The following is a 20,513-nucleotide window of genomic DNA, read 5'->3' on the forward strand; positions in this document are numbered from 1 at the left end:
TGTGTGACAGTGCCACAAACTCATCCGTTAAAATGTTTTGAAGTCTTAAAGTTCTGCATTATTAAGGGCGTGGCCACTTGAGTGACAGGTGGATTGCCGCTTCTGTCACTACTAGCCGTTTGTCTGCTGTCCGTTAGCGGTCATGTCACCTCAGCTAATCCCGCCTCTTTGCCCATTTTCGGTTACCCGGGACTGACGCGCGGTAACAAGCAGCCAAGATGGCGACTGCCTGCGCCGCTCACTTTGGGCTTCAAAAATGCTCTTCATAAACCTGCGGATGACGTCATGGACACTACGTCCACTGAAACTCTCACTGAAAATATTCCCCAACAATGGAAAGATGCAAATCTTGTCACAATATATAAAAACAAGGGTGATAGGTCTATCTGTGAAAATAGTAGGGGGATCTCACTTCTTTTTAGGGCAGGGTTGTGTTCTTGCACCTGTCTTGTTTAACATCTTCTTACTGTGTGTTACAAAGCTGCTGTATAAAGAGATGGAAGAAGAAAGTGGGGTTGTAGTGGCTTATAGACTGGATGGTAACCTCTTTAACATCAGGAGGCTCCAGGCAGTCACTAAGCTACAGTTGGTTGGCGTGCTGGAATTGCAATATGCGGATGATTGTGCCCTAGTGTCACATACTCCAGAAGACTTACAGTCCACTCTTAAAGCTGCTGTTAGGGCATACAGCAGGATGGGCTTTGATGTGAATATGTGAATATCAAGAAAACAGAAGTCCTCTGCCAATGGTCATTGGATCCCCTACAAAAACCTCCAGTATTTACTATTTATGATTCACCACTTGCCACAGTACCACAGTTATTTATCTGGTGATTGTAGCATGGTTCAAGATATTCAACACAGGATCAAGCAGGCTGCATCTTCCTTCGGGAGACTGAGGAAATGAGTGTTCAGCAATACTAATTTACATCTACACACAAAGATTGCTGTTTATCGGGCAATCTGCCTCACCACTCTCCTGTATGGTTGTAAAACATGGACCATCTATGCTCGACATCTGAAAATGTTGGAATCTTTTCACATTAAATGCCTCCAGCGTATCCTCAAAGTGACATGGCAAGATCGAGTGCCACATATTGAGATCCTGAAAAAAACCAACTGCTGTAGTATACAGTAGAAGCAACCCTAATGCACTACCAACTCAGATGACTCAGATGTCATGTTGTGAGAATGCCGCCAAGTCACCTTCCACGTAAGATACTCTATGGTCAATTACATCTTGGCTCCCGATTTGCAGGCGGTCAAAAAAAGAGGCTGAAAGACCAACTAAAAGGCTTTCTTAAGAAGTGTGTGATAAAGCCCACATCCCTGGAAACTAGTGCAGCGAATCGCACGCTCTGGCAGCAACTTTGTCAGAATGGAGTACAAAGCTACGAAGACAGGAGAACTGAACATCGCCTGACAAAAAGACAGAGAAAGCAGGCCATGCTTGTTCCTGCCCCCTTAAGGCCATCAGGAGAAACTTTGACATGCCGTTTCTGTAAAAGACAGTGTGCATCCCGCATCGGACTATACAGTCATTAAAGAACCCACAAATTATAGGAGAAGTCATCATCGGACGACGATGGACTACCCAGAAGAAGTTAGCAGCTCCAATTACCTCACGCAGACGAGCACTAAAATGTCAGAAACAGTTTTGCCTTTTATGTTTAACCCTTGTGTGGTGTTCATATTTTTGTTACTCAACCAGTGTTCGTGGGTCTGGTGGACCCGCTGCATTTTTGGGTTTTTAATTCAACACAATCAAAAATGTTATGTTAAAATACTCAACAGATGTTTACTTCATCCCAATTACAAGCAATATAAACAGCATATATGGTTAATATTTTCTCTTTACCTTTGTTAGATCACATTTAAGAATTGCAACCTTGTGTGGGAATGGCAGGAGTAGAAACACAAAACTCACTCTTGCACTCTTTCACACTTACACACAATCTCTCTCTCACACGCACACACACACACACACTCATGCACACACATACACACACCCACAACACACACACAGACACACACAAAACACACACCCACACACACACACACTCACTTGGATATGTGGTGTACGGTCACTCTCCATAGGCATAATGGTTTTTCTAATGTACAAACTGTATACTCTATCCCCCTACACTAACCCTACCCCTAAACCTACCAATCACAGAAAACTTTTGTCATTTTTTGAATTTCAAAAAACACCATTTAGTATGTTTTAGTATGAGGACACAGATGTCAACATAAACCATGTTTACGTTGTAATACCCATGTCATTATACACATTTGTGTCCTCATAAACCATATACAAGAACATACACACACTAACAGCAAGCCCTCACAGGAGGAGGACAGAGTAAAGGTACACAGAACCTACAATTTCCACACTTTTATTAGCCCCGGGTCCAGTGGACCCGAACATCCTGTGTGTAATATAAATGTGTAGGGGGGGTGTACAGTGTGTTTTCATTGAAAATGCGTTCTGATATACACTCACCTAAAGGATTATTAGGAACACCATACTAATACTGTGTTTGACCCCCTTTCGCCTTCAGAACTGCCTTAATTCTACGTGGCATTGATTCAACAAGGTGCTGAAAGCATTCTTTAGAAATGTTGGCCCATATTGATAGGATAGCATCTTGCAGTTGATGGAGATTTGTGGGATGCACATCCAGGGCACGAAGCTCCCGTTCCACCACATCCCAAAGATGCTTAATTGGGTTGAGATCTGGTGACTGTGGGGGCCATTTTAGTACAGTGAACTCATTGTCATGTTCAAGAAACCAATTTGAAATGATTCGAGCTTTGTGACATGGTGCATTATCCTGCTGGAAGTAGCCATCAGAGGATGGGTACATGGTGGTCATAAAGGGATGGACATGGTCAGAAACAATGCTCAGGTAGGCCGTGACATTTAAACGATGCCCAATTGGCACTAAGGGGCCTAAAGTGTGCCAAGAAAACATCCCCCACACCATTACACCACCACCACCAGCCTGCACAGTGGTAACAAGGCATGATGGATCCATGTTCTCATTCTGTTTACGCCAAATTCTGACTCTACCATCTGAATGTCTCAACAGAAATCGAGACTCATCAGACCAGGCAACATTTTTCCAGTCTTCAACTGTCCAATTTTGGTGAGCTCGTGCAAATTGTAGCCTCTTTTTCCTATTTGTAGTGGAGATGAGTGGTACCCGGTGGGGTCTTCTGCTGTTGTAGCCCATCCGCCTCAAGGTTGTGCGTGTTGTGGCTTCACAAATGCTTTGCTGCATACCTCGGTTGTAACGAGTGGTTATTTCAGTCAAAGTTGCTCTTCTATCAGCTTGAATCAGTCGGCCCATTCTCCTCTGACCTCTAGCATCAACAAGGCATTTTCGCCCATAGGACTGCCGCATACTGGATGTTTTTCCCTTTTCACACCATTCTTTGTAAACCCTAGAAATGGTTGTGCGTGAAAATCCCAGTAACTGAGCAGATTGTGAAATACTCAGACCGGCCCGTCTGGCACCAACAACCATGCCACACTCAAAATTGCTTAAATCACCTTTCTTTTCCATTCTGACATTCATTTTGGAGTTCAGGAGATTGTCTTGACCAGGACCACACCCCTAAATGCATTGAAGCAACTGCCATGTGATTGGTTGATTAGATAATTGCATTAATGAGAAATTGAACAGGTGTTCCTAATAATCCTTTAGGTGAGTGTATATTCCTCACAGAAAATGAGCCAAGGCCAATGAGTCTCAGTTTGAAAAAATAATTAATTGTATCATTTTTCTTTTGATAAAAAATGAAAACGGGTCCAACAGACCCGAACACCATACAAGGGTTAAACTGGAGTCAGACAATGATGGAGAGACTCAAGAAGAAGTGACAACACGTTGAATGTACCAGGATGTTTCTGAATGGTTAGTTGATGAATTTACGTTGCTGATGTGGAGTTAACTATCTTCAATTAGCATATTCTGTCATGATAATCTATAAATCGCTTGTGTGGGAACTGTTGTAAGATGCCTACAGAGTGACATGCTGTTGCATTTGTGTTATGTACTGTATTGCATGTGAAAAGACGGATGCGACAGCTTGAGCAGACTCACAAATGTGCTCGACTACAACAACTCTTCCTCTTCTCAACATGGACTATGTGTTCCCGGGGCGGGGTTTTCTGTAAATTTTAGGGTTAGTGATTTCACAACTCATCATGAATCAATAAATCAACTCATCAACATACAGAGTGTTATTCTCCTCGCCTTTCATCATCAATTGCGCTCGTTCCTGTTGCGTGTCCTCAATCTGGCAAACCGCGTGAGCATCAAGTCTGAGGAGGAGGGCAGGGGAAATAACTCTGCTGCATTTGACACTGTCGATCATAACATACTTCTTGACAGGCTGGAAAACTGGGTGGGGCTTTCTGGGATAGTCCTAAAATGGTTCAGGTCATACTTAGATGGGAGAGGTTATTATGTTAGTATAGGAGACCATAAGTCTGAGTGGACATCCATGACATGCGGAGTACCTCAAGGCTCAATTCTTGCGCCACTCCTGTTCAACCTGTATATGCTCCCAATGAGCCAAATAATGAGAAATAACCAAATTGCTTACCACAGCTATGCAGACGACACACAGCTGTACTTAGCCCTATCGCCTAATGATTACAGCCCCATTGACTCCTTGTGCCGATGCATTGACGAAGTCAACAGTTGGATGTGTCAAATCTTTCTTCATTTAAACTAAGACAAAACTGAAGTTATTGCGTTTGGAAACAAAGATGAAGTTCTCAAGGTGAACGCATACCTTCACTCTAGGGGTCAAACAACTAAACATCAAGTCAGGAATCTTGGTGTGACACTAGAGTCAGACCTTAGTTTCAGTAGTCATGTCAAAGCAATAACTAAATCAGCATACTATCATCTGAAAAATATTGCAAGAATTAGATGCTTTGTTTCCAGACAAGACTTAGAGAAACTTGTGCATGCTTTCATCACCAGCAGGGTGGATTATTGTAATGGACCCCTCACTGGCCTTCCCAAAAAGACCATAAGACAGTTGCAGCTCATACAGAACGCTGCCGCCAGGATTCTGAGCAGAACCAGAAAATATGAACATATCACACCAGTCCTCAGGTCTTTACACTGGCTCCCAGTTAGATTTAGGATTGATTTTAAAGTATTATTACTGGTATATAAATCATTCAATGGCCTAGGACCTCAATACATTGCAGATATGCTCACTGAATATAAACCCAACAGATCACTCAGATCATTAGGATCATATCAGCTAGAAATACCAAGGGTTCACTCTAAACATGGTGAGTCTGCTTTTAGCTATTATGCCAGCCACAGCTGGAACCAGCTTCCAGAAGAGATCAGATGTGCTCCTACAGTAGTCACATTCAAATTCAGACTCAAAACACTTCCGTTTAGCTATGCATTTACTGAATGAGCACTGTGCCGCTGTTCGTCCGACTGTTTGTACTGTACTGTATTTTATTTTATTTTTCTAAACTGTTTTAATTATTCTTATTTCTTTTAATTATTTTAATTTCTCCTATGTCAGCAGGGCATTTAGCCCGTAACTGTAAATGCCCACTCAGAAGGTGTAAAAGAAAGTGATAATGTGAAAGTGACGTGTATTAATGTGGGTTTGAAAGTAGAACAGTATTTAAATGACGATATTAAAGTTTTCGTCTGAGAAAGAATGTGAACGCAGTGCTAAAGAAAGTGAAAAGAACGTGTGAGTAAATGAGGGAGAAAAGAAAGTTAAAGGAAAGTTGATAGATGGAAGTCGTAAGAAGATTGAAGGTTAAAAGAAGGAAAAATTTAAGTCTTAAGGGAATCCTCTGAAGGAAAGATCTATAATAATATTCTTTATTTTTATTTTTAAAAGTACTGTATTTTATTTTATTTTTCTAAACTGTTTTAATTATTCTTATTTCTTTTTATTATTTAAATTTCTTCTATATAAAGCACTTTGAATTGCCATTGTGTATGAAATGTGCTATATAAATAAACTTGCCTTGCCTTGCCTCTCCAATATTTTGAGTATGGACTGCAGTACCCATTTCAACCACTAGCCACTAACCTGACATACTGAACCTTTAAAAGATGTACATATATCCTTTACGTTCCATAAGGCTATGCAGAGCTGTAGACAGGCTGAGCTCCGAAAAACAAACAGCAGCCAACTTTTACAGTTCTTCCTGAACCTAAACGACCTTACGCCGCATTCACACCATGTCCTAACCGTAATTTAGAGACGTTCTACCCGGAGCTGTTCATGTCCCCGAACTCGGATTTATGCATTTCTATGTCTAACAGTATACGGTTCGCACTCTGAAAAACTAGACAAAGTCTTTAACAAAAAGAATCAATTATTTTAATAGAGCAAGAGCAGACGTTTCAGCCATCCAGCTATTCTCAATGCTCATGAGCATTGAGAATAGCTGGATGGCTGAAACGTCTGCTCTTGCTCTATTAAAATAATTGATTCTTTTTGTTAAAGACTTTGTCTAGTTTTTCAGAGTGCGAACCGTCTACAGTCTCTTCTACATCTTATTGGTTTTTACGCACCTGGACTTACAACTAGCTTTCATCTGAGCGCAACAATATTTCCTTGTCCTCTATGTCTAACAGTATCAATGGTGAAATCTGCAGCAGTCAGGTGGTATGAGTAGAGCTCTTTAAGTTGTTTACGTTCATTATTATTGTAATGTTTTGTGCTTTGAGACATGAGGTAATTTGACGCTGTCTATCGTGACGCTTTGCAGACTCTGCTGTGTGTGTTCATGTGTTTTGAAGAAAGCATGGCTTTAGAAACGCTCTGAAGGGAGGGTGGGATCTCGCACTTCCAAAGCTAACTCGCTATTGCTAAACTCTCTGAAATTGCCTACCCTACCTTTAAGTGAATTGAACATACTAAACATTATTCTGTGACAAAATAATATATTTTTAACAAAATAATAAATTGAACAAGGAGCTAAAATACTTATTTTCACTGCATTATTTCGTGCGTTTATCTAGACTGGACTATTTGAACACTCTCTTGGCAGGTCTTCCAGCATGACTGTCAAACCTCTGCAACTGATCTAGAATGCTGTAGTTAGAGTGATGTTTAATAAGCCGAAGAGAGCACATGTCACATAAACTTGCACTGGTTGCCAATTGCCACTCGCATTAAATTGAAGGCACTGATGTTTGCCTATAGAACAACCACTGGCTCTGCACTCCTTAACCTTATACCTCCTTAACATATAAAGGGACAAACAATTGGTTCCAGCTGGCGCTACTGATCACAGATAATCAGTGACCACGCCCACAGACACACACACACACACACACACAACAGCACGTCAGACGAGAGAGAGACCGTGAATTCATAAACCGTGACAGGTGACACTATGTGACCTCCAGAAGCTTGCATTATCTAGTGAACAGCGTTTTGTGGTGCCATCATCCCAGGCACAAAATCACTTTCACTGACGTTTGACTGTTCCCTGCCTAACTCAACAGAGCTGCTGAGTCTTCAGCCATTTTCAAGAATCTGCTGAAGATGCATCTTTTCGGAAACACTTTTATCTATTTATTATTTATTTTTAATAATTTGATGCACTGATTCAGTATTTTATTCTACTGTAATGCAGCTTTATCTAGAGAGGAAGTCAGACTGTGAGGTTCATAACAGCAGGACAGGAAGAAGCCCTTCACCTACAAACTAAACACACATGGAACAAATGGCCACATTCAAGATGTTTGTCCATCCAGCAGATCAAACCACGTTTCTATAGAAATCAGACCACAGGTTTCAGTTTGACTCAGATGTTGCACTGCTAGAGTCACACCTCAATAATACTGGCATTGTGAGATAGCAGACAGTTTTACCTTTCTGTTTTTATTTTCTATAAAAACAACAATAGGCTATAGGGATAACTTAATTGAATGATAAAACCATTTAGATTATTATTATTTTATTTTAGTGTATACCGATGTAATTAAAGGAGATTCATACAATGGTATTTTATGTATTAAATGCATAACATCATACAACATTACCAATGTTACATTATTGTTTTAAAATCCATTATTAAAACAGTTAAAGTGTTAATAAGAGCCAAAAGATGATTTTGATTTAACTATAGGCTATATGACGTGTTGAGATTGTGTGAACTATAGGAGGGTTAAACTCTGTCGTGGGAGGATTCACACCAGCTTGAGTGTTTTCAGTGTTCGGTCAGTCATTTGAAGAAACAACTGAATAAAATGTTCCACATGTTTGTTTTGTTCTGTTTGTGCTGGTGGAGACTGACAGGTAAGTTTTAATATTTAATATTTATAGGCTTAATATTTCAGAACAGTGTAACAAACTACTCTTTATTATTGTACTGTAGTTACAAACTACTACATTTTCCTCTGATAGATCAAATCAAATTGAGATATTATTGTGTGATCTGCTCTGCAGTCAGGTCTCTGTTTGACAAATCAATATAAAATTGTGAATTACAGGTCTGGACAAGTCAGGGAAAAGTATTAAAATGTTAAAAGTCAGGGAAAGTGGCTCGGGGTCAGAAAGTGAGCTGTTTATCAAATGTCAGGCGGGTTTTTTGTGGTTTTAAAAAGTCATTTTAATGATTGTTTCTGGACATACAAATACAAATAGCAATCTCTAAAAAAGATTTTAAAGATAATTCTGCAGTAATCATGAACAACAACAAAGACAAAATAAATTCAAAATTGCCCATTACCGTATAATTTCAAACTAAAGTTGACTTCGGGGTTTGTAAACCAACAGAAGGCTAATCTGTTCCTCTTCATGTTCTTCAGGTGTCTTTGCTGCTGAAACAAATGAAATACAGTCAGTGTCAGTGATGGAGGGAGATTCTGTCACTCTAAACACTGATGTTACTGAAATACGTGAAGATGAAGACATACTGTGGAAATATGGCGCTGAAAAGTCTCTCATAGCTAAAATCAGCATTGAGAACCGAATCTCCTCCACATATGATGATGTTCCTGATGGGAGATTCAGAGACAGACTGAAGCTGGACGATCAAACTGGATCTCTGACCATCACAAACACCAGAACTGAACATGCTGGAGTTTATAAACTAGAGATAAGGGGAATGAAGCTGACAATAAAAACATTCAATGTTTCTATCTATGGTGAGTAGAGAGCATTTGTCTCGTCCTTCACATGATTACAAGTTAAACTCAATCCGCAGCATTTATGGCATAATGTTGATTGCCATAAAAAATAATTTAGACTCATCCCTCATTTGGAGGTTACGGTGAGGCACTTATAATGGACGTGAATGAGGCCAATATTTGAAGGATTTAAAAGAATATCGGAAAGAAAACTTCAGAAGCACTTTAATATTTTTACATGTTATGGTTTATGCCATTGTTGTCATGGCAAACAAGTTGTAGAAATTGGATATAACTTTACACAGAAAAGGTTAGTAGGTGTTTTTTTCTTACAAAAATCATGTTAACATTATTTTTCACATCTTGTGGCTGTTGGCTCAGGCTGCTTTTGAAACAGTGAGTAATTTAACATTTACCGATTGGCCCCGTTCTATGGAAACTTGTTTAAAAATAAAAACGGTAATTGTCACCTTTATCTCACAATTCTGACTTTTTTTCTCAGAATCGCAATTCTGTGAAAAACAAAAACAAAACAAAAAACCTTTTCCTCAGAATTGGGCTTTTTAGCTTGCAAGAACGTCAAGGAAAAAGTCAGAATTGCGAGATAAAGAGTCAGAATTATCTTTTACATGTTTTTATTCCGTGGAAGAAACAAGCTTCCACACCATTCAGTGCTTCACTGTAACATAGATTTTTGCTTTTCTGGTGGACAAATGGAAATACATTTTTGTGGCAATTAACATCATGTCAAAAATGCATCACATTGAGATTTACTTGAAATTAACCCACAATATTCCTTTAAATATTTATATACTGAAATGTTTCATTGCTTTTTGAGAAACACTCACTGACCGTCAACACACTACACTTAAAGTAAGCTTGATGTTCAGATTTATCCATATTTATGTTAATTATCTTGTTTTCCAGCTCCTCTGCCCACTCCTAACATTACCAGAGATTGTTCATCATCATCATCAAATTGTTCATTGGTGTGTTCATCAGTGTTGAATGTGTGTGATGCGACTCTCTCCTGGTACAAAGGAATCAGTGTATTGTCCAGCATCAGTGTGTGTGATCTCAGCATCAGTCTCTCTCTACCTCTGGAGGTGGAATATCAGGATAAAAACACCTACAGCTGTGTGCTGAACAATCCCATCAGCAACCAGACCACACATCTGGACATCAACACACTCTGTCACACATGTACAGGTATGTTGGTGTTAATATTAACATTGATTAATAAGCTGATCTATTAAGTTATAGTGCTGATGATTTGATGCATGTGTGCAATTTGTCCTTTGGCCAAACCAACAACAATTCATGAACGTTGTATTATAGGACAGATAAGAGAAGCCCTTCTAAGATTAGACACACACAATGGTGACAACTGTCGCATCTGTTGTAGACACAGTGTAATATATGGTCGGTTGCAAAGGTTGCCCATCCGAATGAAAAATTTGACTGGAGACCAATTTCCTTAACTTTTTGCGTTCGTAAAAGACTCCATATATCAACCCTTGAAGTAATTTTCAGTGATGCACTGGACAAGGCTTATGCAGAATATCACGTGCTATTAAGTTAAAAGACTAAGAAAGAGACAAGATAAAATAGAAATGGAGGCACATGCTTTGTCTTTAGAAAAAATATGCTTTGTAAAATTTCCAACACAACCAGCACTACGCAAATTGGATGGTTACTGTGGTATTGTACACCTTGTCAACCAACTAAATGGAAATGATCAAGCACTGTAAAAAAAAAAAAAAAAAACATTTTTTCCACTCTTATTATTTTTTTAAATTGTACTCAAAACTCTGAAAAATTACAAACATTATCTGTAAATTAACTCAGCTGTTATTTTAAGTATTATGACATTAATGACAAATTACAGTAATTCACATTTTCTATACATAAAATATTACAGTATTTTTTACATACAAATGTATTTAAAATGACAAATATTATCTGCAATTAAACAGTAAATTATTTTTTGATTAAATGATAAAACCGTCAAATGACTGTCGGCCCCCCAAAAACCTGTAAAATTAACGTAAAACATCCTAATTTAAATAAACCAAAAAACACTGTTACAGTAGTTTACAGGTATTTTCTGAATTATTAAGATCAAACATCTTCGTGTTAATTTTTTTTTTTTTTTTTAATGGTCACATGACTGGCAGCAGCAGTGTTTTTCTGGAAAAAGTGAACATTTCTGTAAAAATTGTTTTGCGCTTTATTTAAATTAGGATATTTTACATTCATTTCACTTTTTTTTTTTTTGGCAGCCATAGCGAACAGTTTTTTTTTTTTTTTTTTTACAGTGCTTAGTCAAATGTGTAAAAAAAGATATCCCAGTGTCTTTATTTCTTGAAAGTGTTGAAGTGTGGAACACAAAACTTCTGCTGATGATTTAGTTAGTATGCATTTTTTTTCCCCTGATAAGATCCTGTCTATGCAAATGTCTTATTAGTTGATTGCACAGAAAAGCAAGCAGCTTCATTGGAAAGAGAAAAGAGCTCAACGGATTAGTGGATGAACTAATACATCATCTACCTGATCTGGAAGCTCGGAAAGAGCAAACGCAAATGTCTCAGAAAGTTCATCCCCTTCACAATGACCATATGACAATATTAGCCCGGTTCTGTCAACACTGCACTGGCTCCCTATTAAACTTCGTATACATTTAAAAATATTGCTGATTACTTACAAAGCACTAAATGGTTTAGCTCCGCAGTACTTGAGCGAGCTCTTAAAGGGATACTTCACTTTAAAATGAAAATTCTGTCATCATTTACTCTCCCTCAAGTTGTTTCAAACCTGTATGAATTTCTTTCTTCTGCTGCACAGAAAGATAGATACCATAAAAACCAAACAGTTAACTGGAACCATTGACTTCCATAGTAGGAAAAAAAAGTACTATGGAAGTCAATGGTTCCAGTTAACTGTTTGGTTACTGACATTCTTCAAAATATCTATCTTTCTGTGCAGCAGAAGAAAGAAATTCATACAGGTTTGAAACAACTTGAGGGTGAGTAAATGATGACAGAATTTTCATTTTAAAGTGAAGTATCCCTTTAACGCATTATAGTCCTTCACGTCTATTGCAATCTCAAAATTCCGGCCAATACTATAGAATATCAAAATCGACTGCTGGCAGTAGATCCTTTTCCTATTTAGCACCAAAACTTTGGAACAGTCTTCCTAACATTGTCTGGGAAGCAGACACACTCTGTCAGTTCAAAGCTAGATTAAAGACACATCTCTTTGGCCTAGCATTCACATAATACATTATAGACTTCTATAATTCAATGTTAGGCTGCATAGTTTAGGTCAGCCGGAACCGGGAACACTTCCTATAAATCCTGATGTACTTGTTACATCAAGAATGGCGTGTACGTTAATATTGGTCTCTCTGTTTATCCAGAGGTTTAGCGCAGTCCGCCAGATCCAGGCTGTATCCAGATCTGATGAAGGACCTTCGCCTGGACCCAACGACAACACAGTCCTGAAATTTCAACTAGTCTCTTCCCTGTGAAGGCCTCCTTCCCCTCCCTTTCCTTTACCTATCTACAGATAAAGCGTTGTCGGGATAATTCCGGTTCGCGTGGCTACGCAAGCGTAACAAAAATGTTCTGTATTATACATTTTTAAGGCCAGAGAAGTAGTTTATTGAGGGTTGATTTGTAAAGAAGGACTACACTCCTGTGCTCATATACTGTATATATTCAAACGTGCATACCTTGGGACTGAACACGCAATGCGCATGTGCGCGAGATCTGCGTTTCGCTGAAGTTTGCGCAGAGATAATGGATAATCGTTTGCACCTTCAAACATATTTCAGAGAGAGTGCGTTCTCGAGACCCCAGCCACTGTTTTGTGCAGATGGGCGGCCAGAGCGTGTTAAGGGTTTTCCTGTTAGAACGGTGTTGTGTTAGAGGCCCCTAAGTTAATAACTAATGATCTTCGCAACGGAAGAGAATCAATCAATCAAAACTTATTTTAGCTGGACAATAACTTCCTAGCCTAGAGCTGTTGTAAAGCCTAAACAGTCTGTTACAGTAATTTCCTATTATCACTGTAAAGCTGCTTTGAAACAATCCATATTGTTAAAAACATTATATAAATGAAGGTGACTTGACTTGACTTCACAATCTTTTCCACCAACTAGGGCTGAAAAAAACTGTTTGGCTTCTAATGGCTCCGTTTCCACCTGGTTTTAAAACGAGTTTTTGTCGATCGGATCACAAGTAGATGAGGAAGACATACCCGTTTACACCTGGTGTTTTAATCCGTCTCTTTTGTCCACTTTCAACCACTTCCGTCCTGATTTCTTTGAGGGGAGGGTCTATGAGGGGTTAAATGTATGGGCTTTTCAGATGTTTAAATTAATGGACAAAAAAAGCTCCTCTTAGGTGGTCTTTAGTGGCTTTTTGAACGCATTCGACCACATGAGCATTTACACTATGAAAGCAATCCGGTTGAATGTGTTTTCGTCTACCTCTGAAAGTGGACGAAAAGTTTTATACCCAGTTTACATCTGTATTTAGCGCCAACTACTTGTGATCCAATCGACAAAAGCGCATCTGAATACCATTTGTAAACAGGGCCTTAGGAATCACAGCAAGGACAACACATAATGCTAGGTCTACCATTGGTATTAGATAGTTCAATGAAAATAAGGTAGTTATTATAATAGGTTTTTTTTTGTTTTTGTATTGTACCCCTGAGCATGTTTTATACATTTCTACATTTATTTACATTTATTTTATATATATAAATGTGTGTGTGAATGTGTATATATGTATCATTATTTTTTGGTATTGTACTTCTGACCATGTTTTGTATATTTGTATTCATCTGTTTTTATACTTCTATTAGTATTTGTATCTGTATTCATTTTACTTTTTTAATGTACATTCTGTATTCATTCAATCCTAGTACTGCTAAGCAGAAAAGTAAACAAACTTTAAACTTCTAACATAGTGTTAGCTGTAGATCAGATGAACAGATTCACTCACACTAATGGCTCATTTTGTCCATTACAGATCAAGGCCTACCTTTATTGTACATAGTGTTGATCTCTTCTGCTGCTGCTGGATCTCTGATGATTGTTGTTATAGTCGTGATCTTCTGCATCTGCAAGAAATGTAGAAAAACAGGTCAGAAGAGCAAGTAATTATCTGTATAAATATCTATCTTTTTTAAGACAGAAATTTCAATATAATATTGTAACTGTCGTTTTAACATATCTGTGGTGTTGTTAATGCAGTTGAGACCCAGGAGGAAGACAGAACTGATTCAGCATTGTGTAAACCAACAACACGACAAAAGGTAAGACGTTTTTGCAGTCAGTTAGTGTGATTGAAGTTTGCAGCATCAGACGCTCAGTGAACAGACGTTTGTGGCCTTTAGACTCAACTGTCATTATTACCTTCAGCAGAGAGCCGAACAAAAGGAGAGTTTTTTTAAATGGTATTTACACTAAGCCTATGAAGGCAACTATTTGCACCTCTGTGTAAGTTTTTCCATTCTGCAGATCTAAAAAAAGATGTGTGGCTCAAAGGTGATGCTCACTAGCACGTGTGCCACCAGCATCGGTCCATTCCCACGGCTCTCAACTTTGCCCTGCTTGCCACAATATATAATACATTAAAAATGTTATAGTTTTACAGTGCGTGTCCACTGGCGAGGAGAAGAGTGAGCATTTTCAATTAATTCCTACTAACTTGAGAGCGTGAAGCTCAACTTCAATTGGAATAAACTGATAATGCTCGCTCTGCTCCTCACACCATAAAACTATTACATTTTTAACGGATTATATGTTGTGGTCTTGCTCTGTCAGTCTGGTGTCTACACCGGTGAATCGTTTGACTGAACTAGACCACTCCTCTTATAATCAATGGAGTTGCATCGTTACACATCTTTAGTTTTTTTGCTCATCATGTGATCTTTGGCCTAAATGATCTTTTGTTTAAAATCACATGTTATAGGCTGTGTGGTTTGTCATTTTTAAATAGCCTAACCCATACAAAATCAGGTTTTATTTATACCATTAGATTTTAATTGTAGAGAAAGTAGGACATTAGTTCTCTGAAAGTAGTTATTAGCTTGTCACCTCTGCTGAAGTGTGTCCTCTCTGCGGTTTATCATTATCTGAGGTTAGATGCAACTTTAGCAGCCATTGGTTGCTTTGTAGACGTGATGCAACAAGTGTCTTTGCACTGTTCTCTTAATCTGTTTGATGATTTAACGGTTTGAAAAGTCATGACTGATGTCATTTCCTTTTGCTGCTCCATGTTAGCATCTAGTAGTAGTTTTTTTCAAAACAAAATTGTCAGTATTTGTATTAAGATTTGCACAGAGAATGCTAAGTTTGTGATCTTGTTGCCTGTTGCATGAGCAGTTTCCTGAAAGTTTGTGTTTCCTTTCAGAAATCGAAGACGGAGTCTGTGTATGAAAATGTCCCCAAAAAACGATGATCAAATACTTATCTACTTTAACTTTTGTAAGAGCTCAAATGGGACAATTGCTCACATTTTGGGTTTTATTTACATTCATTCTCTGACAGGATGTCTATATTTGATTTTGCACATGCTACTATTGTATTGTTTAAAATGTTGTTGCTTTGTATTAGTTTAATAGCATCCAAATGTTATGGGGAATGATATATACTCAACTAAAATGTTATATTTTCATCTTGTGAAATGTATCTAACTTTAATTATTAAACATTGGACCATGTCTGGTTTACTATCTTTGTGGGGACTCTCCATAGATGTAATGGTTTTTATATTGTACAATCTGTATATTCTATCCCCTTACATTTTTACATACACAAACAATGCTGGCAAATGTTACACAAGCACATTACATCATCGCTCTGGAGTCTCTCTGAGAATAGCGCTCTTTTTACCGATAGGGTGCGCAATAACATATTAGCCGCTTTCCGACCGGAGGAACCTTTTCACAGTTCCTAGAACTATTGGCTATAGTACCCGGATGTCAGCGTGTTCGCACCGCAGGAACTAGGAACGATTTTAGTTCTAGGAACTCCATTTGTAGGAACTAATTTAGGTCCTACTTCAGAGTAGGGTCTAAACCAGCACTATAGGAACTATCCGTGACGTTAGTTTACGCTGATTGACCGAACGCACGCGGAACACCAGCACCCGCCATTTTTAAAACAGCTAGAATGTAAACACACAGATTATAGCCTATATATTTACTCCATAAACTAATACAAACATGGAAAACAGTGATAGATGGGTCTCTAAAACCTTACATGCTGAATAGAAAATCCAACGCAACTTTGAGGGGACCAAGCCAAACATGATTATGTAGGCTAATAACCTTTTTTCATATACTGTTTACTTTCTATAACAGTTCTATCTAATAAGATATCAAACAGTACTGTTAGACAGATCGCTAACTAATAAACACAGAGAATGCGAGCATTGTTTGCTCTGGCGCTCTCAGCGCCGCCAAAATAAAGGTCTGTCGCGCCATCAAAATAAAAGTCACCGTGCTTGCGTCACTCCCTTACCCCTCCTACCAGTTCCTATGGCCACTTGGCCAGTGCGAACGCAAACAGCAAAACAGAGTTTGGGGGAGAGTAGTTCTTAGAACTGTTTAGAAGTGGACAGTTCCTAGAACTAAGTTCCTAGAACTACTTGGTCGGAAAGCGGCTATTGTCATACTGTTCAGTTCTCATAGAAAAGCTGCATGCTAATAATAGACACATTACCTGATCATTGCGTTTCTCCTAGCCTGTTTGAATAATAATACAGTTAAGCATAGATTATATCAGCTTTATACAACAGGGCTTGAATGCTTGATTCTGATTGGTTGGTGCAATTATTTTATGGCCACTGGCTGCATTGTTTTTCTAATAGCCTATACTTCAAGGGCTCGTTGTCAATTATTCCTTATATAATGCTTACTATCTGTCCTGCTTGTGTAGTTTCTACGGTGATAGTTATCAGCAGTAGACCAGCAGAACAACACATTCCTGCTATAGAACCTGAAGACAGTCCTGAAAATATCAATATCATCATTTAGTGAACGGATGATATTGGGTTTAGGCCTTTCATTCAGTCATTAATTGGCTGTTTCTATGTTTCTATTTTAGGCAAGTTTATTAATAAATATCATACATATACATAAACATAACCTAGCCTACTGATATTTTTGACTGATAGCCTACTTAACTTCCTTAATCACTTTTATGATATTGATGATACACCTGACAAAAGGCGCCATCTGTTGTTGATAAAACAGCATCATATAGCTCTCAGGGGCGTTTACAGGATAATTTAAAACCATCATGGACTATTCTTCTCTGTTGTACATTGTGAGTCGGCCCATTGCTACGTAAATATATAAAAATTAATTATGGTAAATGTACAGGCTATCCATCTAGCGCTCAAGCTCAGTTTAGCGGTCTAACCATGGGTCTAACAGCGCTCGTCGATGTCAACATGTTTAGCCAATCATTTTGAAGGAGGCGGGGTTTATTGTTCACAGAAACTGGCCTTGCATTACCATTGCGTGTGCAAAACTGCATTATTTTTCTAACAATTCTATGGCCCGTCGTCAGTTATTCCTTATTGTTCACAACATAGTTTGAGATTTGAAACTAAATGGCAATGAACAAAATGTAAAAGACAGGCATGCTGATCTATATTTGGAAAGTTCTGGTCCAGTCGTACACTTGAAGCTTTTGCCGTCACACCTACTGAAGCTAAGCAGGGTTGAGCCTGGTTCGGAAACCTCATGGGAAAACCAGGTTGCTGCTGGAAGAGGTGTCAGTGAGGCCAGCAGGGGGTGCTGTTCATCCTGCAAGTGTTGTGTAGCCAAGAGTGGTGTCCCATACTCGGAATTTGTGCTGCATTTCACCCATCCAGGTGCGCGCGCACACACACACACACACACACGCGCGCGCACACACACACGCACACGCACACGCACGCACACGCACACACACGCACGCACGCACACACACACACACACAGCAGTGAGTATTGAACACAGTGGACACCTCATTGTAGTTCTTGGAAAGTGGATTATGTTTAATAAAACCAGAATATATTATATATCACATAATATATGTCTTATGATTTCCGGTGGAGCGAACGCTGGCGCTGTTAGCAGCCGCTGCTCTGAGGAACTTTGAACGATTGAACGTTTTTAACGTTTCTAGTTTTTAGATTACCTTTTTAGTTCACTGTGTTTTATTCACCTGCCTGGACTGCATACAATTTTTTTGTACGTCTGTACACGATTTTGGATTCACCGAGATTCACTGAGATTCACCTGCTACCTGAGACTGTTGCCGGCACTGCTGGATTCCTGCTCACCTGTCAATTTGGTTCGAGGCTGCCGGACTTCTCTTCTATCCTCCTTCAGCTGCGGCAATGATGATCGTCAAACTGTCTATCTGGATTTCAATTGTGTGGATTGTCCTCTGCTCAATCTTCCATCCTGTGTATCCGCTTTATCACTACTCGGCAGCGGAATTGTTGCAGCTACGCGTGCACTTTGGCGAGCCTCCGTCTGCTTTAAACCTACATCAGGATATTGCTTTTACACCACGCCGTAAATATGTTCATCGTGGATCTCGCCGGAGTTTTAAGGTTGTCTCTCCAAGTGAAATTTCTTCCATTTGGTCTAAGAAACCTCGTCCTCCAAGGAAACATGTTCGGACTATCGATCACAGTGTCTTAGTCAAGCCAACAAAGACGATCACCTCTATCAACGGTAAGAACGATCTTTCATTTGGACTATGGAATATTCGATCAATCTCTAATAAAGGTCCTTTCGTGAATGATCTGCTGCTTGATCGTAAGTTCGACTTTCTTTGTCTTACTGAGACTTGGCAAAAAAGTAATGACTTTTACCATTTGAATCATTCTGTTCCTCCTGGATATACTTTTATCTGTAAATCACGCACTGTTGGTCGGGGCGGGGGGCTTGCAGTACTATATAAGGAAAAATGGAAAGTTACAACTCTTCCTGAAACTGATTATACTTCCTTTGAATCTGTTGCTTTGCAAATCAATGGATTCATACCAACTATCATAGCTATTGTATACAGGCCTCCGAAGGCCAATTCTGTATTCCAACAGGAATTTTCAACATTTTTAACTTCTCTTTGTTCATTGTCTCCAAACGTGGTTTTGGTTGGTGATTTTAATATCCATGTGGATAATACTGAAAATTCATGTTCTAGAGAGTTTTTATCATGCCTAGATAGTTTTGGACTACAGCAATTTATCAATGTCCCAACTCATTCAAAAGGTCATACTCTTGATTTGGTCTGCTGTTCAGGGGTGTTTCCTGGAAATTGCACTACTTCTGACTTATCATTGTCAGACCACTTGCTGGTGTCTTTCAATGTCTCTTTATCTGTATTTAAGCCTAATCTGAGTCGTACAATCACATTTCGTAATATTAAGAACATTGATCCCTCAATTCTTGGGGAATGTTTGTCCACACTTCCCTACAAAGACCATTCTGGGAATCTTGATGATTTAATCAAGCAATACAATGACAATCTTCAAATGATCCTTGACACTTGTGCCCCACTGAAAACCAGGAATGTTTCGTTTGTCAACTCTGCACCCTGGTTTACATCGGATCTTCGCCTGCTAAAAGTCAAGGGGCGTCGTTTAGAACGATTGTATTCCAAGACTGGACTTGTAGTTCATAAAGATTTGTATGCTGATCACATGCAAGTTTATAAGACTGCACTTTCCACAGCGAAATCAGATTATTATGCAGGTTTAATTGGATCTGGTGTAGGAAACCAAAAATCTCTATTCTCTGTGGTTAACACTATTTTAAAGCCACCTGAATGTTCTAACTGGCATATAAACTCCACAGAATTGTGTGAAGCATTTATGCTCTTTTTTAATAAGAAAATTGAACACATCCACCAGCAATTGGTTTCACCAAACCCTGATCGGAACAAAACTCATTCTAGCTTTGCGCCATCTCCCTTATTTTCATTTTCTGCTTTTAAAATTCCAACAGTTGGGGACATTTGTTCCATTGTACAAAAATCTAAATCTGTCACATGTCAACTGGATCCATTACCGACTCACTTGGTTCAAGCTGGTTTATCATTTCTTTCCTCTTTAATCACTGATATTATGCATACATCACTTCTTACTGGTACTGTCCCTACTGCACTTAAAACTGCTGTTATAACACCTATTCTTAAGAAACCTGGGACTGACACAAAGAATTTTGCTAATTTTCGACCTATTTCAAATCTGCCGTTTTTGTCAAAAATTCTGGAAAAAATTGTTGCTCTTCAGCTTCGCGAACATCTCTCTTGCAATAGTTTATATGAGCAGTTACAATCAGG

The 20,513-nt window shown here is 38.8% G+C and overlaps 1 protein-coding gene across 1 annotated transcript; it reads left to right on the forward strand.

Annotated features, from left to right (window-relative positions):
* Positions 1–8,212: 8,212 nt before the first annotated feature.
* LOC311295124 (SLAM family member 5-like) lies at positions 8,213–15,886 on the forward strand. Its single transcript, XM_084416339.1, has 6 exons — positions 8,213–8,316; positions 8,829–9,167; positions 10,077–10,358; positions 14,192–14,305; positions 14,416–14,477; positions 15,578–15,886. Exons 1-6 carry the CDS (start codon positions 8,268–8,270, stop codon positions 15,623–15,625), a joined length of 894 nt encoding a protein of 297 aa, XP_084272465.1. The 5' UTR covers positions 8,213–8,267; the 3' UTR covers positions 15,626–15,886.
* Positions 15,887–20,513: the final 4,627 nt, after the last annotated feature.

The sequence above is a fragment of the Rutilus rutilus genome, assembly GCF_951802725.1.
Source record: "Rutilus rutilus genome assembly, chromosome: 8".
Taxonomy (NCBI): domain Eukaryota; kingdom Metazoa; phylum Chordata; class Actinopteri; order Cypriniformes; family Leuciscidae; genus Rutilus; species Rutilus rutilus.